This window comes from Canis aureus, chromosome 14, assembly GCF_053574225.1.
Source record: "Canis aureus isolate CA01 chromosome 14, VMU_Caureus_v.1.0, whole genome shotgun sequence".
Lineage (NCBI taxonomy): Eukaryota > Metazoa > Chordata > Mammalia > Carnivora > Canidae > Canis > Canis aureus.
In genome coordinates, this window is record NC_135624.1 from 61,309,548 (window position 1) to 61,333,244 (window position 23,697).

The 23,697-nt window shown below is 36.9% G+C and overlaps 1 protein-coding gene across 2 annotated transcripts in view; it reads right to left on the reverse strand.

Annotated features, from left to right (window-relative positions):
• Positions 1-733: 733 nt before the first annotated feature.
• The window catches only part of LOC144283713 (uncharacterized), a 118,065-nt gene continuing 95,101 nt past the window's right edge, over positions 734-23,697 (reverse strand). For both annotated transcript variants that reach the window (XM_077848182.1, XM_077848181.1), the window contains 3 exons: positions 16,848-17,026; positions 16,211-16,322; positions 734-1,753 (listed from right to left, as the gene is read on the reverse strand). In XM_077848182.1, coding sequence (XP_077704308.1) covers position 16,322; positions 16,848-17,026 — 180 coding nt within the window. In that variant the 3' untranslated portion in view covers positions 734-1,753; positions 16,211-16,321. The remainder of the gene's footprint in view (positions 1,754-16,210; positions 16,323-16,847; positions 17,027-23,697) is intronic.

Below are 23,697 nucleotides of genomic sequence, written 5' to 3' on the forward strand. Positions count from 1 at the left end.
GTAAATATGTCCCATGAAGTATTCAGATATACTTTATATGCACTAAAAAAAAAAAAAAAAAAGTTTTTTTTGTTTACCTAAAACTCAAATTTAAGTGGGTTACCTGTATTTTACCTGGCAATCCTATCTCCAAGGCTCTCCTTAGTGTAATATTCAACTGATTTTATCACAAAAAAAAAGTAACTTGGGGATGAACTCAAGCTAAGTACTCCCTTAAAATTGGCCCAAGTTTAGCAACTTTTTTCTTTCAACTGGAAAGAAATTGATATCAGGTACAGAAACAGAATCATGATGAGTGATTCTGAGGGGGCAAGAGTTATCACTCAAATCATTCTCTTTCAGGTATCCAAGTTCTGTCTCCTTTTCTAGCACATTGACTCAAAAGAAAGTTCTTGGGGGCTTTCTTTGTCCTGCTGTCCTGTGGGTGACTTTTTTCTTTTCTAGAATCTTGTTTTGATTTACTTATAGTTTGCTTTAGTAAATCCCTTTGTATAGATTTTTTAGTGGTTGCTCTGGGTATTACATTATACACGTATAACATCATTTCCTATAGGTACTGAGATTTTACCAATGTCAACTTACCTCCTATTAATCCCCTTTACCCTCCCCCATTTACATATAATTGGCTTAAATATTGCTTCTGCATACTTTCAGAACCATATGAAACATGTATGATTTTCCCTTCAATTGTCAAACAAAATTTAGAACACTCAAGAAGAGAAAGAAAGTTGACTATATTTACCTATATTTTTGGTCTTTTCATTGTTCTTTCTTCCTTCCTTATGTTCCCAGATTCCTTCTTTTTATAATTTCCATTCTTTTTCAAACTTTCCTTAGCCATTCATTCAAAGTGGGTAACAGCAGATCTATTAGCAACAAATTCTTTTTGTTTCCCTTCATCTGAGAATATCTTGATTTCTCCTTCATCCCTGAAGGATATTTTCAATGGATACAGAATCCTAGGTTGACAGTACTTTGCTTGCAGCACTTGAAATATGCTAGTGCTACTTCCTTCTGACCTCCATGGTTTCTGATGAAAAATCTACTGTCATTCAAATTCTTTTTCCCTTGTAGGTATGATAACATCATTTCTTTCTCATTGCCTTCAAGATATTTTGTTTGTTTGTTTCAGGAGTTTGTTTATGAGGTATCTGGCCTATATTTCTTTGGGTTTATCCTGTCTGAGATTTGCTCAGCTTCTGAATCTGTAAGTTTATTTCCAAATGTGGAAATTTTTCAGCCATCATTTCTTCAAATAACTTCTAAGCCCCATACTTATTATCTTCTCCTTTTAGGACTCTAATGACACAAATGTTAAATCTGTATAGTTATAGTTCTCCACATCCCTGAGCTCTTTGCATTTTTTTCTGAACTTTCTGATGTTCAGAATTGATCACTCTATTGTTCTATCTTCAAGTTTACTGATTTTTACTACCAGCCCACAGGAATAAAAGTCCCAGTCCCCTTCAGCCTCCTTTAATACCACTCTGGAGGGAATCAGGGCCACCCATTACAATCCAGGAAGAACAGAAGTCTGGGCTCTGCACTTGGCCTTAGCTCAGTGGTAGAGTGGGACCAGTTTCTTTTAGTGTTGTTTGCTGAGGTAGAGCAGTTATTATCTAAAAGCCTTCTGTCATGCTAGGATGACCTTCTACTGGTCCTTTGACAAGAGAACACAGGCTTCTGAGGGCTTTTTTGTCTGCTTTTACTGAAATTTCTGGGTTGCAGGCTTTCCCAACTCCAATTTTGGAATCTAGGAGTCAAAAAGAAAACCCAGAAGATTCACCATTCTATTGTTCTTTAGATCTTGAAATCCTAGCCAGTCTGCCTTCTCTTCACCATTCATAGTTTCCTTATTTGAGAGTGAATGAGACAGAGTGACAGAAACAAACAGGGAGAAATCATTATGTCCAGGATTTTTAACTGTATTTAACAGGAACAATAGAGAAAAATTCATCTACTTCCATCTAATGCCAATACCAAGGACTAGTCAAACATTATTTTTTTTAAATTTATTTTTTAAAATTTTTATTTACTTATGATAGTCACACAGAGAGAGAGACAGAGAGAGGCAGAGACATAGGCAGAGGGAGAAGCAGGCTCCATGCACCGGAAGCCCGACATGGAACTCGATCCCGGGTCTCCAGGATCGCACCCTGGGCCAAAGGCAGGCGCTAAACTGCTGCGCCACCCAGGGTTCCCTAGTCAAACATTATTAAAGGGGTTCTTAGTTCTTCTCTTTCTGCATTCTAGATGACAGCTTTTCCAAACTTTGGCATTCTCATCAAGCCTTTTAGATTACACAAACGCTCATTATTTTCTCAGAGTGGATGTTGTCTTCTATTTCCATAGAAAAATTAAGAGAATGAGATGTGAATCAACTTAGTTTCTTTTTTTTTTAACTTTTATACTTTATTTAATTTTTTTTATTTTTATTTATTTATGATAGTCACAGAGAGAGAGAGAGAGAGAGAGAGGCAGAGACACAGGCAGAGGGAGAAGCAGGCTCCATGCACCGGGAGCCCGACGTCGGATTCCATCTCGGGTCTCCAGGATCGCGCCCTGGGCCAAAGGCAGGCGCCAAACTGCTGCGCCACCCAGGGATCCCTCAACTCAGTTTCTTATCCTCCACCTACAAATTATCTATATTTATGTCCATTCTTATCTACTTGCCTTCAGTCTTAGAAACATCACTCTTTCTATGTGTCCTTTAGATCTTATTCTAACCCACCTCTTTTGATGTTGTATCAAATGTCCCTCTCTCCTCTAAACTCTCAAACTGGACTTTCATGTACTTCTATCTTCATCCTATGTCTACATTCACCTCACATTCAGACCTACATCTCCACTAGCTGCATCTTCATTAATCACCATCTTTTCACAGCCAAGAGTAGGCAATAGTGTTGACTCCTCTCCCTCTTCCTATCATTCTTCATTAAGCATTGAGCCAGGGAAATAAAAGCGAGCCCACATACCCTTTATATGCCAAAATAACATTCCTAAATTTCACTATAATGCTCCAACATAAGCACCAATCAAAATATCATATTTAATTGTTGGAAACAAGATAAAACATCAACAAGACATCAAATTTACTATATAAAATTTGTTATATTCTATTTGTTCTGCAACTAAAAACACCACATTTTCCATCCAAACACAAAAAGAAAGACTTTCATCACCATGTAATGAAAAGATCTACATTTATGACATCCAACTTTTCTGAGCTTCATCTTACAAATTTCTTTTTCATACATGTCTACACTTCAACTCACTTCATACTTATTTCCACCCTCACCACCCCATTGAAGCTATTCTCAGTTGAGTCCATCAATCTCTTCTTGTTCTTATATGAAAGGAATACCTTTCAGCCCTTATTTTATAGACTCTGATATGATTGAACACTGTATTTCCTGATTCATGAAATCTCCTTCTCCACTTGTATATTTTAAAGACACACTTTCCTCTCATTCTCCTACCAATTCAACACTTTTTCATAGTCATCAATGCCCACTCCTTCAATATGTGTGCTCCTTCACATTCTATATATTTTCCTGGACAAGCCCTAAATACTATGATTGCACCTATAAATAAAATCTTTTAAAAAAATAATTTGATGACTTTTGATGTTTATCTCAAATCCAAAGCTCACTCTTAAATTCCATCTTGATATGTCCACCTTTACCTAGATATCCCCCAAATTCAAACAAATTGAAAAGTAAACTCACCTTCTTTAAACTTAAATATGCTCTTCCTCTTTTACTTAATCTTTCATAAATAACATTTATTTAATCACAGAAGTCACGAACACCTAACAGAGTGTCATAACAGATTAAGGACCTCTTACTTATAATGGTATTTGTCTTACTATAACTTGTGGGCTAATTTTTTTCTCAGACGATATATAAAGTGTATCATTGATTTCCTAGAAATAGCATCCAAGAAAGGTTTGGTGAATTAATAATGAAAAATGTAATTTATCTAGAAAAACACTGATGACCAGTATTATCAGTTGGGATTACATAGATCATGCCTACTGTGCAGATATTTGTGTGTGTGTCCACTGGTGCATCCCATCACCCAAAACTGCCTGGCACATAATAGATGCTCAATAAATGTTTGTTGAATGAACCAATAAAAATGTGTTTTGATAGAGACTGTACTTCCACATTTTTAATAAGAAGTCTACAACTATAGGAGCATCCTACTCACAGTGGGCATTAGTTATCTATTACTAGATAGTAAATTACCCCAAAAAACTTTGTGGCTCAAAGTAACATTTATTACCTCACAGATTCTGTGATTCAAGAATCTGGGTGACAGCTGAATTGTCTGGCTCTGAGTTTTCCACAAGGCTGTAGCCATCTTAATGCTCAACTGAGTAGAACTTCTTCCTCACTCTCTCACATGGTTGTTAGCAAGATTTAGTTTCTTTCAGCTTGTTTGCCTGAGACCTTATTTTTTTAATGAGCTCTTGGCCAAAGACCTCCTTCATTGTTATTTTACATATGGCCAAAATGGCAGTTTGCTTCATCAAACCATGTGAGAGAGCAAGAAAGGGCCAGTAAGATTAAAGTCACAACCTGTTGTAATCTAAACCAAATATGATAGGCATAACTTTTGTCACCTTTTATTCATTAGAAGCAAGTCATGAGGAACCAAACACATTCAAAGGAAAGGGATTTCAGGAAAGCATGACCACTACGGAGATATAGTGGAAGAGTTGACATCATTGAGAGTGATGTCACAAGCTGCCTACCACATCATACATAAATACTTTTCTAGGAAATAGAAAGTCACTGTGAGCATAAATACCAGGGCTTATGGTCACAACTGGAATTACACTTATCTAACTATCTCAACCAAGTGAAGTAATAGATACCCCTTTCCAACATTATTAGTAAATAAGCAGAATTTTTCCCTAGAAACAATGAAGAAACCTTCCTTGTCTCTTCTCAATACTTAACAATTTCCTCAAGAATGAGATTAGATTAAGTTACAAGCATATTTTTAAACCCTGTAGTCCACATCCAGACTTTTCCCTTCCTTCTCTGCACAGGTCAACCACCACTCATATAAAATGGTAGTGAAAAGCTAGACTCCCTTGTCAATTTGGTCAGTCTGACTTGAGCTGGACTCAAAGTTGAGGGCCAAAGGAAGTAGCAAAGGTCAGTATTTGTCTGGCTGTAACTTCTCCCAGACACATGACCTATTGACCAACTCATAGGTAAATTCCCATCAATAGTTTCAAATTCCCCATAACCTCAAAGGACATTAAATATATTCATTTCTGTGTTTCTTAGTATCCATAGTGGATGAAGAGGGATTTAGAAATGATTAGATGAATGGTGGCTGGTTGTAGGAGTCAATTCTATTTGTTTGGTGGAATTTGAACAACAGATTAAGTTTCAAAGTTAAGAGAATCATGTGTGAGAATTTAGAGTGTTCAGAGGTTTCCTTTGGACCTGGATGGTTAAAACTGCCTGGTTAAAAAATTTCATAGACTTTCGTGTATAGCTTCTAAAGAACAACCAGATTCTCTGTAGACTTAACACCTACTACTGTCTATTTATTTTCCATTCATACTCTAAAATCAAAACCCTGCCAGAAATTGAGAACAAAGAAGATTTTTGAATTTTTATTGGAAGACAATGAATTTGAGATGACTGATTGTGAGTTAATTACCTCTGAGCATTTCTGAAATTGCTGCTTGTGCATTTTCTTACTGCTGACAAGTTCCCTAATACTGACAGTGGGAACTGTTTCAAGTAAGATCATCCAATTTAGTCTTGCATCCTTTTTTCTAGACCTGTATATGTGGCAGTAATTGAGTCTCTTTTGCACAGCTCTTGGGATAAAATTTATATATTAATGGCCTTGGGTTTGGGGACACACAGAAGTGGGAGAATTGGGAACTAAAGAGCAGTGCAGTGCTTTTTATGTCAAAGAAACCTTGAAGGAAATGAAGAAAAAGAGGTACAGGGCTCAGACTCCAAAAGAGGGAAGGAGGGTGAGTACATTAAGATTCAAAGGCTATACCTTGACAACAACCTAGTATGGCAGCCTTATAATGGGAAGGACTCTGATCTGTGATTGTAATCCTACCTCTGCCTCCATTCCTGCTGTGTGATCTTGGGGCAGGCGAGGCTTTGTAATCTACAAAATAAGAGTATTGAAGTGCTTGATCTGTAAGAACCATTCAAGCTGTAAATTTCTCTACTGTGACCTGATAGAGGAAACTCGATCAATTTCTGGCCTCCAACCTCCCTATCAGTTTATATTTCTTTCCTCTTGGCATATTTCCCCCAGCATTCTCTCCAACCTCCAGATCTTACCCTGGGTGGGTGAATATTTTCACTCTTCAGCAGTCAAACTCTCTGGTAATTAATGCTGCGTAGTTGACTAGTAATAAAGATGTTAGTTGATAATGGCTGAATGAATGACCCACAAGTAATAGCGTTTTAAACATAAATGGACTCTCAAAGACTAATATATCATGACCCAAAAGATTGAAATTATAATGATGAACTGAGAGAAAGTAGAATTAATATTTTGAGCTTAAGCAATCATCTACCCTGATTACTCATAAAGCTGCCGTGGCTGATTTGTCTAGAGAGAGTAGTTCAGGGTAGAAGAGTTGAAAGAATTCAATGTTAGCACAGACTTTGAAAGCAGACAGATTTGGATTTAGGTCCCTCCTCTACAATTTGTTAGCTATTTGACTTTGAGCAATTTACTCATCTGCCCAATCTTAAATTTTCTCCTATAAAATGGAATTAATAATGCCTATGTCCCAGAATTCTTTTAAAGAATAAAAAAGATAACATATCTGGGACATAGTACTCATGTAACAACTGCTAACTACCATTATTATTACCTCTTCCCTGGGAATATAATGATAAACCCAATTTTAAAAATCAAATAATGTTATTTTCACTCTCAAATGGAGAGTACGAAAGCTTTGCTGTTTTACAAAATGAATATACAATATAATACCTCTGCCTATAAAGTAATGACTGGTTCAACATAAGAAAAGCAATCTGATTATTTTATACTTACTTGTAAATAATTAATTGTTTGAATACTGCTTTACCTCATGAAATCAAACCTATCTTTCAATAGATAACTTGAAGTCCTTCATTAATGATAGAGAATTTCCCTAAGTTTTCAAAATTCACTGTCCTCCTTAGATAATATTTAAATGTGGAAATCAACTTAATTGAAATAGAAAAGGACTGACCCCATGCTATGGATCAAATAGGTACAAATGAGAAACTAATCCAAAACAGAAGCTCCCTGGATCTGCATACTTCCTTAGCCCTTGGACACTGACTACTCAATATTATTATCATAGCATTACTTCACTACTTAAATCCCTTTATGTTTTATTCAGATCTAAAGCTTTTGCCTTTAAAACCAACTATTGAGGAACTATGGAACAATGGGCTGAGAGATCCCTCCACCAACAGAGGCCAAGAGGAAGGCTCACACAGACAGGCCTGCATGTTCAAAGTAAGATCACCCTCTGGCCTCCCCCAGCTTTTTATATGCAGGGTGCAGAGGGATCCCCCAAGTGCTAACAGTAAGCCTAACACTCTTGGTCCTTCACACCCTCACTTCCCAGTGTCAGGTGAAAGAAAATACCAAAACTTTACATCTCCAGGTAAGATTACCATTTTTTTTGTCCTGCCCCAACACTCATGGTCCGTTCTAGCCTTGGGACCATCAGGACTAATTTCAAAATATCTTTTATCGTTGTCTATGTTTTTTTAAGTTTATTTATTTATTCATGAAAGACAGAGAGAGAGAGATGGAGACATAGGCAGAGGGAGAAGCAGGCTCCCTGTAGGAAGCCTGATGCAGCAGTACTCAATCTCAGGACCCCGGGATCATGACCCGAGCCAAAGGCATAAAATCAACCACTGAGCCACCGAGGCACCCCAATTACTGTTTATGTCTTCATCACAGGAAACCCAAGACTCTCTGGTCACTTTTCTTCCTTGACCTTTTTCTTATTTTCCTCTAAGAAAAAGGAAATAATCAGATGAATTTCACAAGTTTTACTACTCTACCCACCCATCTCTCTCTTATTTCTCTCTCATCACTATGAGCTAACTGCCCATGTCCCTCTCCAAGCTTAACTCCTCTATTTTGCATTGAATATCATCAGATCTTGCCTGCTTGAGAATATTGGTTTGGCTGGTTTCTTATCTCTCTTGCATTATGAAGGCTTCTTTTTCTGGTGCTTCCCTTCTATCACCACACAGGCATGGTATTATTTCTGTCCATCTCTATTAGGATAGACGCTTCTTGAGAACAAGAATTTATAGTTTCATTTTATTCTCTGCTATCTCAAATACCTAAAGCAGAGCAATTGTTAAAAAATGAAAATTTTTTAGATGTTCAGGAAATAGATAACATGGTCTATTATAGTTTTGTTAATAGTAATAATAATAACAAGCATTGTATAATGCTTATATGTCAAGCACTGTATTAAGGGCTTTACATATGTCTGTCTATTCATATAATTAACTCATTTCATCTATACAATGAATCTACAAATAGATAATACTTTTGTCTATATTTTAGAGATGAAGAAATTATGGCCCAAAGAAGTTAAGAAACCTCCTCAAGATTATACCGAGAGGGGCAGCCCAAGTGGCTCAGTGGTTTAGCACTGCTTTCTGCCTAGGGTGTGATCCTGGAGACCCAGGATCGAATCCCATGTCAGGTTCCCTGCATGGAGCCTGCTTTCTCCCTCTGCCTGTGTCTGTGCCTCTCTCTCTCTCTTTGTGTGTCTCTCATGAATAAATAAATAAAATCTTTAAAAAAGGAAAGAAAGATTATACCAAGAGTATGTAGGAAATCAGGATCTGAGCCTGGAATTTGTACTTAACTTCTATAGGGAACTTCTGTTTCCTCTATTAAAATCAGGAAAATAAGATCTTCCTTGTGAGAATTACAGATAATATATACAAAATATAAAGACAATAGCACAGTGCCTAACTCTGGCAAGTCAGTACATGGAAGCAATAATTATGCTGCAACTCTTCATACAGAGTAAACTTTAGTACAAGGAATCTGAAAATATCTTTCTAAATGGAAGTGCTATGTTATTCAATCTCCCAATTTATATTTTGATCAGCAGCACCATACTAGACAATCCTTCAAAATCACACAAATGAAAATTAGCCTTTTCTGTCTATGGAAAAAATAAATTGGGGTTTCATTTTTATTTTTGTTTTCTTAGCTTACCAGCTGTATTATGCAAGCCTATGTCAATGTACACACAGTCTAACAATGCAAGCATATTTGTTTTTCAAGTCAAAGGGGGAAGACTTTATAAGCCACTCAGTATTCATTTTATTTGCCTAAGACTCTAATCTGCTCTTCATTTAAGCTTACAGAGCTCCAGTATGAAGAAATCTTTAAACCCCAGGCCTACTGATTAGCACGAGCTCTGTTCAAGTACCACAGAGGAGTCAGAAATAAAGCTCATACAGGGGCTCTGAAATGAAGTGGGTAGATTGGATGTCCCCATTTGTGTTTCAGTGCCCCCAAAATACCTTCGCAGCATGTGCAACAGTATGGGGGCTCTACTGAATTTGTATTATGGAAAACAAACTAAAAGGTCAATGTGCATGTATATTCATAATGGAATTGGTATTTGTTAATCAATGAAGGGAAACATTTCTTCTTTTGTAGCAACTTCTCAAACTTTTCTGGGGAGAGCCTGCAGTTAGCCTTAGAAAGCTCTTACAAATTACACATCAATATTTTCTAAGATACTTGGAACAAAGGGTTGTTAAACTAATAGTCTATTGACTTTATAATTTCAATACCAAGACTAAGATGCAATATTAAAGTGGTACATTTTTCATGCTCTCTAATGGGGGACAATATACTAGGATAGAATTAGAGTAGAAAATTTCAAAAACAGAATACTTATGTTGAAACCACACTGTAGCATAAATTCCTTAGATCGGCAAATATTCTTTAGCTGAAAACTATGGGTGAAGCATGTCAATGTCACAGGCAACAATAATTGTCAGCCACCTTTATCGAAATAGAGATCATACCTTAATATAAGTGTTCTAGGGAGAATGGGTAGAGCAGTATTCCACTCCAAACTCCCAATTTATAGACTAATAATTGGTTAGTCATTTTATTCCAGGTTGATTACTTCTGAAAGCATTTATTTGTATGACTCATAGAGATATCTAGAAAAATAACTAATAATGAAAACATCACTATGGGAATATAAAATCAGAGTTTCTCCATATACCTCCATTTGGTTTATCAGATTAAGTTGTCTGATAAGACTACTTCTCCTAAATCCATATCTTTTATATCAAGAGATTCCTGTTATGGAACACAGCACCTGTACCAGATGGTGTGATGGGAATGCTGGACCACTAGTTCTCCATCTCTATTTCCCTTATTTTTTGCTGTGGTGATTACATCATCTCTCTTTCTCAGTCAATCCACTTCATAATCCTTTACAATTTCACCTTTGGAGATCACTCTGTACACTTACAGTTCTAATTTTCTGAATCCTACCAACATAGAAGAGAATCCCTTATTATCATTAGTCAAATAATCCAAACCACACTCCTCACTTCTAGGAACAACTGGTGACCTTCATGATTTATAGCTTCTTATAAAGCTTAATCATAACTGAAGTCAACACTTCCTCACCTGACCTCAGCACCCTGCTCATTTATTTATCCTTTTTCAGGTAGTACTTAGCGTATGCTACTTTACATATGATACTAACAAATATCAATCAGATTACATTGAGATTTATCCTTTTCTTTATTATTGTTCCAATAACTTTGTATTATTAGAGAACTTCTGAGTTGTAAATAGGTTTCATTTCAGACATGAGTAGTTTGGAAATTAGTTGACAGAATAATTAAGCAGCAAATTTGGGTTAGTGGAGAGAAACTAGAGTAGGTGAATAGGAGGCAAAGATTAAAAGGTGATAGGAAAAGCACCCAGAGAAGACAAAGCTCATATTGAGACTATGGGCAAAAGAGAACTTGGAAAGGGGGATTGTTATGAGGTTATGGTTGCAATGAACATGTGTTATCCAGGCACAGTGACATTCTGTCATAAGGGACACATAAGTTTAAAAATTTCTTCCCAATAAGAAGTTTTTGTTTATTAACAAAGCACAAATGTTTGATTGTTCCAAATAAGGAGAGCAGATATAATTACTTGATAATGTGTCAATATATGTTGACTGCCTTCATCCTGTAAGTTCTATCAAGTTACTATTGGGTAGAATGGAAGAACTAATTATCACATCTCTTAAATTGATAAATAATACAAGAAAAAAAGCTTCCTAAAATTTGTGCAACCAAAATTTAAATGAAAGTTAGCCAATTTGTGTACATTATTATAATAATCCTATCGGGAGGCAGCTTCATATAAGATTTTAAAGCATGGGCTTTGGTGCCTGACAAACCTGGGCCAATCATTGATCCACTATTCATTAGCTGTGTGCCTTTGGAAGATTCTTAGGATCTCTCCAGGTCTCAATTTCTTCATCTGTAAAATGAGTATAATCCCTATGTCACAGGGTTACTTTGGAAATTAAATGGTGTCATGAATGTAAGATAACAGCTACATAAGTTGCACCTTTTATGACAATAACAGCGATGGTGATAATATCATATTTTGAATATCAGAGGGGGCGACATCAGAATCAAAGCAGCAGGAGCCCTTCCTGTTTTTCTCTCTCCTTTTGATATGCAACTACCAACATTCATAACTGAAAAAAGAAAAGTACTTCTGCACAGCATACCAGGACGCCCCAAAGATCCATTCATCTATGCACTGAAAGTGGGTGGATAAGACTACTGAGAAACAGCAGAGCAAGGGAGGTGGTGGCAGAGGAGGTGGATGGCAAAGGAGGCTGCAGCCCATCTGGCAGCAAGTAAGCATGACCTTTCTGGCAAAGAAGGTAGAAAGTGAAGGCAGTGAATAAGGACCTGCCCTACCATACACGCTACAGCTGGAAAGACCATTTACTGTCTCTAAGGAGAGGCCACAGTGATGGAGGGAGGGAAAGGAAAGGAAAATAGGCAAAGACAACTGAAAAAGAAAGATCTCCTACTGGAGACAAGTATCTCCTTCTGGAGGCAAGAGGGCTGCCCCTAGATCTCTGGGCCCTCTCCCACTTCAGGATATCCATAGCAGGCAGGGGGCACACCCAGAGCCCCAAGTGCTAAGTACATGCCTCCTTGCACACCTCCCTTCCAAAGGGTGCCCTTTGCCCCTTTGTGATGTGTGTGTGTGTGTGTGTTTTGTTCTAACGTGTGGCTTCCAATCTTACCAGTGAGTCACACTGTGAAAGAAACAAAAAAACTTGTGCTGTAGTGCCACCTTCTGGAAACAAAAGTAAGGCTTCTACTTACCAACCTGGTAAATTGATTCTGGAATCAAAGAACAGAAAAATCTTGCCTAAATAGTAAAAGTGTTTGTTACTTCAAATTCAGTGTCAGAGGCATTTTTCATCAACTCCACACAAAAGCACAGAATATGGTATCACAAAAATAAGGTGGTAATTTTCCAGTAACTGAACCCAAAGATATGGATTATAATCTAACTGATAAAGACTTGAAAATAGCTGTTATGAAGAAATTTAGTGAGCACAGAGAAACTCAGAAAGGCAATACAAATGCTTGCAGGTATAAAATAAATGAACAAGAGGAGTACTTTATCAGATTTAAATTCTAAAAAAGAACCAAACAAATACTGGAGCTGAAGACCTTAATAATGAAATGAATAATGCACTAGATGCATTGGAAATAGAGAAGATAATATGGAAGAGAGAATTAGTAGGCTTGAAGGTAGAAATATAGAAATAATTCAGATGGGAGAGGGGAACCAACATTTTTAAGAAGTAAAGAAACCCTATAAGAACTATCTGACTTCATTTAAAAAGTCAATATAAAGGGATCCCTGGGTGGCGCAGCGGTTTGGCGCCTGCCTTTGGCCCAGGGCGCGATCCTGGAGACCCGGGATCGAATCCCACATCGGGCTCCCGGTGCATGGAGCCTGCTTCTCCCTCTGCCTGTGTCTCTGCCTCTCTCTCTCTCTGTAACTATCATGAATAAATAAAAATTAAAAAAAAAATTTAAAAAAAAGTCAATATAAAAATAATGGGGATTCCAGAAGGAGAAGTAAGGGAGAAGGGGAAAGAGTTATTTAAAAAAGAATAGGTGAGAACTTCCCAAACCTGAAGAAAGAACTATATATACAAGTCCACAAAATTAATAGAACATCTTATTATTTCAACATAAAAAGACCTTCTCTAAGACACATTATGTTAAAATTTTTGAAGACACAAACAAATGGAAAAACATCCTGTGTTCATGGATCACAACAATAAATATTGTTAAAATATCCATGCTACCCAAAGCCATCTATAGATTCAATGCAATCCTATCAAAATGTACTATAAAGCCACAATAATAAAAACAATATGGTACAAACACAAAAATAGACACATCAACCAATGAAACAGAATAGAGAGGGGATGCCTGGTGGCTCAGCGGTTGAGCATCTGCCTTCAGCCCAGGGCATGATCCTGGAGTCCTGGGATTGAGTCCCACATCAGACTCCCTGCATGGAGCCTGCTTCTCCTTCTGCCTCTGTCTCTGTCTCTGTCTCTGTCTCTGTCTCTCTCTCTCTCTGTGTTTCTTATGAATAAATAAATAAAATCTTTAAAAAAAAAAAAAAAAAAAAGAATAGAGAGGCCAGAATTAAATCCTAGCATATATGGTCAACTAATATTGGACAGAGAAGCCAAAAATACCCAATTGGGAAAAGATAGTCTCTTAAACAAATGGCACTGGGAAAACTGGAGAAACGCATGCAGAATAATGAAATTGGCTCCCTTTCTTACACCACTCACAAAAAATAACTCAAAATGGATCAAAGACTCAAACATAACACCTGATACCAAAAAGCCCCCAAAAGAAAGCATAGGGAAAAAGCTTCTCAATACTGGTCTTGGCAATAATTTGGGGGGCATGACACCAAACCATGAATCACAAAAGAAAAAATCAACAATTGTGACTACATCAAATTCAAAACTTCTCCACAGCAAAGGAAAAAATTAAAGAAATGAAAGAGAATCTATAGAAAAGAAGAAAATTTTTAAACTATATATCAAATAAGGGGTTAATATCCAAAATATATAAAGAATTCAGTCGACTTAGTAACAAAAAAAATCTAATTTAAAAATAGACAGAATAACTAAATAGACATTTACACAAAAGGAATCTAATGGCCAATTGAAAAGATTGAAAAGATCTTGAAAACATGAAATGATACTCAGCATCACTAGTCATCAGAAAAATGCAAATCAAAACCACATCTAGGGATCCCTGGGTGGCGCAGTGGTTTGGCGCCTGCCTTTGGCCCTGGGTGCGATCCTGGAGACCCAGGATCGAATCCCACATCAGGCTCCCAGTGCATGGAGCCTGCTTCTCCCTCTGCCTGTGTCTCTGCCTCTCTCTCTTTCTCTCTCTGTGACTATAATAAATAAATAAATAAATAAATAAATAAATAAATAAATAAATAAATAAAATTTTAAAAAAAGACAAAACCACATCTATTAGAATGGTTATTATCTAGAGATAATAGATGTTAGTGCAGATGTAGTGAAAAGGGTCCCTTGGTACACTATTGGTGGGAATGTAAATTGGTCCAACCACTATGGAAAACATTGTGAAATTTTCTCAAAAAAAATGAAAATTAGATCTACCATATAATCCAACAATTCTACTTCTGAGAAACCCAAAGGAAATGAAAACAGGATCTTGACAAAATCCATGCATTTCTATGATTTCTATGTCTATCTCATCATTATTTACAATAACCAAGATATGGAAACAACCCAAAAGCCTACCCAGGGTAAATAGATTTTTTTTTTTTAATTAGAGGTGGTACATATTTACTATAAAATATTATTCAGCCATGAAAAAGGAGAATATCTCTCCATTTGTGACCACATGGATGGACCTTGAATCATAATGCTAAGTAAGATAAGCTAAAGAAAGACAAGAACCACATGATATCACTCATATTTGGACTCAAAAAAGCTAAGTCCTGTGAAAAACAGAGTAAAATGGTGGTTCACAGAGATTTAGCAGTGGTAAGGAGGAATAAGATTGATGGTGTTTAAAGGTGTAAATTTTTAGTGAGTAGTAAATAATCCATAGAGATCTAATGCACAATATAATGAATATAGACAATAATATTAGATTATAATTATGTAATGTGATAAATATTGCTACACTGGCAATCATATTTCAATATATAAGTTTATCAAAGTAACACATTGTACACAATGTGCACACACATTCTACTGACACAATATTACATGTCAAATTTACTCAATTTAATTTAGATTGTAAGCAAATGAAATTTTTTTAAAGATTTTAACACATATTTCAAGAATTAAAATATCTAAGTACACAGACCCAAAAAGGAATGTTTGTTTATATTTATAAATTATACACTTATCTTACTAACATATGAGTATTATATAACAGATACAAAACTAGAAAATTTTAAAGGAAAAAATAAGTTAAAAAATAAAAGGAGTAGGGGCACCAGGGTGACTCAGTGGTTGAGCATCTGCTTTCAGCTCAAGTCATGATCCTGGGGTCCTAGGATCAAGTTCTGCATCGGCTCCCACAGGGAGCCTACTTCTGCCTCTGTTTATGTCTCTGCTTCTCTCTGTGTCTCTCATGAATAATTAAATACAATCTTTTAAAAGAACAAAAATAAAAATAAATGAAAGGAGTATCTGAAATTTAAGTCTATTTAACCCCCAGGTGACAGATTTGTCTTCTAGGCTACACATAGGGAAAGTACCCGGAGGAAGAGCAGTACAGGGCTTGGCATATAGGCTTTCAGGTAGTTGACTAAGCTATTATCTCCCTACATTTTAGATTTTTACTAACTTATATGAGTGTGGAAGAAGACTGAAATAGAGATCCCAAGGCTTCCAAAGGAGTATTGGAAAGAGGAAAAAGAAACCCTCCTACATAAGCACTGGCCCTTAAATTTGCACATATGATCTCACATACATGCTCAAATACATACACACACTACACATATACACACACATGTATACATACATGCATACATATGCACACATGCACATGGCTAAGCCCTGGACAGTGCTCACCTGACCGAAGGTCTCAGAACCCAGTTCTTGACTTCCAAAGGAGGCTGGAAAGTGGGTGGCAGAGCAGGTGTTAAGAATGTCATGCAGGCTCTCTCTCTCTCTCTCTCTCTCTCTCTCTTTCTGTAAAATAAATAAATCTTCTTTCTATAAAATACATTTTTAAAAAGTGGGGGAGAAGGCGCCTGTGTGGCTCAGTCAGTTGAGCAACTGACTCTTGATTTTGGCTCAGGTCATGGTCTCAGGGTCATGAGATCAAGCCCCGCATGGGGCTCTGTGCTCAGCAGTGAGTCTGCTTGAGATTCTCTCTCTCTCTCCTTATGACCCTCCCCTACTCTATTTCTTTCTCTCAAATAAATAAAATTTTTTTTTAAATGTGTGCAGTGCTTGTGGCAAGAGAGTAAGTGCGTGCACGCAATCAGCACCACTGCCACAGAGGGCTCTGCAAATTATATGATAATATAAAGAAATCTGACTTTAAAAAGAGAATCTCTTCTAATTCAAACAAAGGTGTTAAATGAGTGAGAGGGGGTCCTGATTCTGAAGCCAGACCCAGAAATAGGACACAACACAAGAAGGAAGGAGTGTGATAACACATGACAAAAGAAGCAGGCAAATAAAATATCAGTTCACAACCAACCAGCAGGACAACAGCAGGCAGCAGACAAGGAGCCGAGATGGGATATTTGGACGCCTCCGAAGAATGTTGTATCCAGCTCTTGCTTTCCCTGAGTGCCTCTGTTCAAACCCTGCGCAGCCACTCACTAAGTTGTGACTACGGACAAGTTGTTTCAACTCTGAGTGCCTCAATTTCCTCACCTGCAAAGATAGAGGTGAAGGTACTACAATTGTCATAAGGTTTGTGTACGCATGGCAATGAGTGTGTTGAATAAGTTGATACATGTAAAGCACACAGAAATAATATTCAAGAAATGATATCATCAGGATCATTACTATTTACAAACGGTTTGTTGGCAAGTTCTCAAAGCTATGGATTGCCTTGTACCAAAGCCAGCCCTCCTGCCTGGCTCATGCCCATGCCATGAGAAATCAGTAAGCACCACTCATTCGTCCAAACCTGTGTGTCCTAAGTGATCTTCAAGCAGGACCAGAGAGCACTGGAGAGGGACAGGCCCTGACAGACAACTGGAGCCCAAAATAAAACTCTTCTGTTTTTCATCTCTGTTTTCCAAGTCAGCAGGCAAAGGATGATACCCAGAACCATGAAGCCACTCACCTAGGAACTTGGCCAGGTACACAAAAGTGAGCCCATGATGTGCAATTAATCATGCACAATTTTACAGAGTTGAATACAGTGTTACGAACTGTGAATTAGATATTTAATACCATAACGTATTAAGGGAGTTGTCCATAGAAGCTAACATTTTCATTAAAACACAATGCAAAACACCATCCCTAAATTCTGCTTTGGGGGCAAAACACTTCCCAGTGATATGATAGTAAGAAAAAAATTTAAACTAAAGGCCCTTGTTAAGAAGAGAATCAGGTAGAATCAATATATCCCAAACTAAATCTAAAACAATGTTTCCTGTGTAGGCGATCCGATCAACCATAAATAACACAAGAAACTTCTAGAACTCCTCCAAGTCATAATGAACCTAAAGTGGAAGCACGAGATTATAAGTAATAAACAAGCTTACCAGGACAAATGTGATACACACCATAGCAAAACCCCCATGGCATCAAAAAAAAATAATGAAGTACCACCTATGTGGGCAGGGTGCTGCAGCAGCTGTCAGAGCACCCTGGTGTGCAGATAGATATAAGCCACGGAGTAATTGTGTTTAAGTATAGTCACCGGGGACGTATGCATGTAGGAATTGTGGCAGGCACCTCAGATCACTTCTTTAATGACTATTCAAATGAAGACAGAATGATTAATGATATACTTTCTTGGTTTTTTCAGTACCAAATATGAAGCCAGTCCAACATAAATTCCCTTACCTTGCAGACCAAGCAAGAATCTCTCATTATAATATACTCCCATAAATCACACAGGATTGCATGGTAGGAACAGCATAGCTCTGCCTTTAATTCTGTTTCTGTGTTGGTGGAGGGTGCAGTCTCGCACACATACAAGGGAAAAAAAAGAAAAAGAGAAATGGGGCTGCCATCCACCTTATCAAGTCCTTTTAACTAAAGGGACTTGTGTTATAAGTGCTCAGTGTTTATGTTTTTCTTCAGAAATAAATGCAGTATTTATAGGCTAGCACAATGCCTACCACAGGGTACTTTCTCTACAAATATTTGTATAAGAAAAAGAGAGAGAATAAAAGGGTAAAGAAAGAAAACATAACCAAGAAGAAAAAGAAAAAGAAAAGGAAAATGACCAGAAAGGTTTTCAAATCACCCTGACCAACTGAAAGGCCAGCTCTGTGTGCATTTCACAGGAAGTAGAGCTCAGTGTTGGTGGAAAACCTATAGCTATTATCACACAGTTTCCTGGTGAATTATATAAACTATGTTTAGATCCAAATGGTTCCCTAACCGGTCAGTAGCAGAGATAGAACTAAATTTCAAGTATCTTAGCCCCTAAATGCTTCGAGATACTTAGGTGAAAGTTTATGTATTACACTTCTAACCCTTCCCAAGAGCCTCCCCCCAACCTGATGTGGTATCAGAGGGCAAGACATCAAATATCAATTCTAATTGTTTCCGTTGGGCAGCTATCTTGAGTTGGTTTCAAACGTAAAAAACAACTGAACTACTTCTGTCCCTTCAATTGATCTCCACCATTTTTTTTCTCCTGTAATTTAGGAGACTTTCTGAATTCACAGACTTCATTTCTCTTGGGTAGGAAACACTTCTGTACTTCCATTAGGTACTTCACAAATCTGCCTTGCAACCTTTCAGCTTCACTGTTTCCTGCTAACCACAGTGTTCTCCCCAAACAGCCGGTCTCTGTAATGTATCGAACCATTAGGGTGACTGATATGGGTTACAGAGTGATGAACTAAAGTAGATACAGAAAAAAAAATTAGTGTCACAAGTCATTTGCATCCATTATTCTAATGGATTTTAAAACAATGAAATTATTTTCTATCAAAGCGTATTGAAAATGTGTGCAGTTAGAAGCCATTTGATTTTCATATACTCTATATTTTAACATTTAACAATTTGACAGTCTAAAAATGGCACGTTGTCACAGCTGAAAATCACTTTAGAAATCCTGAGGTACCAAATTAAGTGTGGGATAGGGTAGGCCACATACAATTATCTTTGGAATTGTAGGGTAGTATTGGTTCTCAAGGACTTTGATGACAATATCATGATCATATGACCCACATAACTGTTCTTTTTCTTATGTTACTTTTCTTTAAGTGTAAACTTCTCATAAATGTATTTTCAAGCCAAAAGCTTCCAATTGAGACTACATTGATTAAAGGCAGTTAAATCCCAGATTCTAATTCTCTAGTGTTTAGCCAACCTATCGCTTTAGAGTTATTTATGATCCTATGTCTGTTTATGCCCTCTGAGTGAGACTTGCAAAAATACTTCACTCTTCATGAATCAAGAAATTTCCCCAGGGTCATTGAGAAGGGGAGAAAATAAGTTCTTCTAGAAAGCAGGACCAAGTGATACAAGGAAACTCAATAAAGAAAAAGATTAAATTAGAGAATGATAGAAAATAAAGAATAAAAATGATGAAAGTGAAAGACTGAATTTGAAAATAATAAGTTAAAATACATGAACATTGATATGATATCTATCTATCTATCTATCTATATATATATATATGCTAGATATATAAAGAAACAAATTAGAAAACAACAGAATAGGAATAAAAACATGGAGGAAATCATGAGAACAAACCACTGCTGAGCTACCAGTTGCATCACTCCTGTGAACCATATTGAAAATTCCCACCTCACCCCTGTGCATTACAACATTTGCAATGGATCTGTCCATCCCTTAAAGCTCCTGACACCAGTATCAGTGCACATCCCTTGAAGCCAGAACATTTGCTCTTTGACTAACATAACCAGCTGATCCTTCCTTGCCTATAATTACTGTATTTCTAATCCAGTGCATTAATATAAGCACCCCCCCCCCAGCCATTTACATTCACCATACATTCATCCTAATTCTGAGAGGCACTTATTTTCCATAACCATTTTTCACTACTTTTCTTCAATCCCATCTACTGTGCACCCTGGAACTTGCATTTCATGATTAACAAACTTCCCAAAATCTTTCATTTCCTTGATGAATTTTCCTTTTATTGCATGGTTATAACTGAAATCTTTTTTTGCCAATTGAAGTAGACATTCTAATGATCATCGACATTTTTTTATTTTCTTCTTCCTGAATGTTTACATATGGGTACCCTTTTGAATTTAGGTATAACCATATAACTTTCATGTCCCAATGAAATGTGAGAGGAAAGGACACTGTATCACCATGGAGTATTTAAAAGCCAGTATATTACTCTTTTTATTCTCTTCCTTTAATGTGGTATTTGTGGAAGTTTATTTTGCTGTGCATGTGACATAATATGAAAACATGCAGGAACACTGAGCCACTCCATGAAAGATAGCAAGCCTAGAGATTCACTTAAATAACTATACTGGAAAAATGATATAATTAATATATAAAACTGAATAATCAAGAAATATCAATATAGGGACTCCTGGGTGGCCCAGTTGGTTAAGTTTCTGACTTTTGGTTTGGGTAATGATCTCAGGGTCATGATCTCATGGGTTGTGAGATTGAGCCCCACATTAGGCACTGTGCTCAGTGGGGAATCTGCTTGAGATCCTCTCCCTCTGCCCCTTCCCCTACTCTCACATGCTCTCTCTCAAATAAATTAATTAATAAATCTTTTCAAGAAAAGAAATATCAATACAAGTAGAGGTCAGTCATTTGTCAGAATAATCAATCAACTAAAAAGATATGGATGTGGTTATGCAAGGTAGTAGAAACCAGGACTGCAGAGAATAAGGTGGGTGACTATTATTAAATATTAGCCTACTGGTTTTACTTGTTAAATAATGTACATGTACTATTTTGATTAAAAAATTTTTTAAACTAATAAAAATTTTAAAAAATATGTCTTGCTTTTGTCTAGATGCAGTTGGTGTGAGGTACAAATCACGCCTAAATAAGAAAAACTAAAATACTAGAAAAAGAGCAAAGAAGTTGAGAAATAACTAGCATATTAGTGCATGTAAAGTGAAGGAGTTCGTTGGTTAGTTGGGTAGTTTGGAAAACCAGGAAACAAGAAACAAAATAAGAGTCTGTATAGGAAATGGTTTCTAAGCACCTTAAGGGTAGATAATTTGTACAATTTGCTTTATTTACAGTAAGCAATCTGAAGCTATTATAGAAAGACTTTAGTAAAATATATGAAAAGTAGCTGAAAAGACATCTGGAGCAAACATCAATAATGTGATGAAACCCCTATGATGGTAACTGAAAACATATTTTCTGAATGCTTTGGAAGTGTTGGGATAGAGAATAAACTACCATTGCAATATAAAATGCAAAATGCCTAGTTAAGTTTTAATTTCAGATAAGAAATAGACTTTTATATCTGAGTGCCCCAAACATTGCATGAACTTACTTAGCCAGTCAGACAAGAAAAAGAAATAAGAGGCATGTATGTTGGTAAAGAAGTTAAACTCTCACTATTCACAGATGACATGATACTGTGCATAGAAAGTCCCAAAGTTTCGACTAAAAAAACCACTAGAATAATAAACAAATTCAATAAAATGGAAGGATTTTATGTGGCAGGATAAAATTAATACCCAGAAATCAGTAGTACTTCTATACACTAACAAAGAAGTCACAGAGACTGTCTTTCTTCCACTGGATAGTCTTTCCTCCTTTATCGAATATTAGTTGCCCATAAAGTTCAGGGTCCACTTCTGGATTCTCTATTCTGTTCCACTGATCTATGTGTCTGTTTTTGTGCCAGTACCACACTGTCTTGATGACCACAGCTTTGTAGTACAACCTGAAATCTGGCATTGTGATGCCCCCAGATATGGTTTTCTTTTTTAAAATTCCCTTGGCTATTCGGGGTCTTTTCTGATTCCACACAAATCTTAAAATAATTTGTTCTAACTCTCTGAAGAAAGTCCATGGTATTTTGATAGGGATTGCATTAAACGTGTATATTGCCCTGGGTAACATTGACATTTTCACAATATTAATTCTGCCAATCCATGAGCATGGAATATTTTTCCATCTCTTTGTGTCTTCCTCAATTTCTTTCAGAAGTGTTCTATAGTTTTGAGGGTATAGATCCTTTACATCTTTGGTGAGGTTTATTCCTAGATATCTTATGCTTTTGGGTGCAATTGTAAATGGGATTGACTCCTTAATTTCTCTTTCTTCAGTCTCATTGTTAGTGTATAGAAATGCCACTGACTTCTGGGCATTGATTTTGTATCCTGCCACGCTACCGAATTGCTGTATGAGTTCTAGCAATCTTGGGGTGGAGACTTTTGGGTTTTCTATGTAGAGTATCATGTCATCGGCGAAGAGGGAGAGTTTGACTTCTTCTTTGCCAATTTGAATGCCTTTAATGTCTTTTTGTTGTCTGATTGCTGAGGCTAGGACTTCCAGTACTATGTTGAACAGCAGTGGTGAGAGTGGACATCCCTGTCTTGTTCCTGATCTTAGGGGAAAGGCTCCCAGTGCTTCCCCATTGAGAATGATATTTGCTGTGGGCTTTTCATAGATGGCTTTTAAGATGTCGAGGAATGTTCCCTCTATCCCTACACTCTGAAGAGTTTTGATCAGGAATGGATGCTGTATTTTGTCAAATGCTTTCTCTGCATCCAATGAGAGGATCATATGGTTCTTGGTTTTTCTCTTGCTGATATGATGAATCACATTGATTGTTTTACGGGTGTTGAACCAGCCTTCCTTCAATAAATGGTGCTGGGAAAACTGGACATCCACATGCAGAAGAATGAAACTAGACCACTCTCTTTCACCATACACAAAGATAAACTCAAAATGGATGAAAGATCTAAATGTGAGACAAGATTCCATCAAAATCCTAGAGAAGAACACAGGCAACACCCTTTTTGAACTCGGCCATAGTAACTTCTTGCAAGATACATCCACGAAGGCAAAAGAAACAAAAGCAAAAATGAACTATTGGGACTTCATCAAGATAAGAAGCTTTTGCACAGCAAAGGATACAGTCAACAAAACTCAAAGACAACCTACAGAATGGGAGAAGATATTTGCAAATGACATATCAGATAAAGGGCTAGTTTCCAAGATCTATAAAGAACTTATTAAACTCAACACCAAAGAAACAAACAATCCAATCATGAAATGGGCAAAAGACATGAACAGAAATCTCACAGAGGAAGACATAGACATGGCCAACATGCATATGAGAAAATGCTCTGCATCACTTGCCATCAGGGAAATACAAATCAAAACTACAATGAGATACCACCTCACACCAGTGAGAATGGGGAAAATTAACAAGGCAGGAAACCACA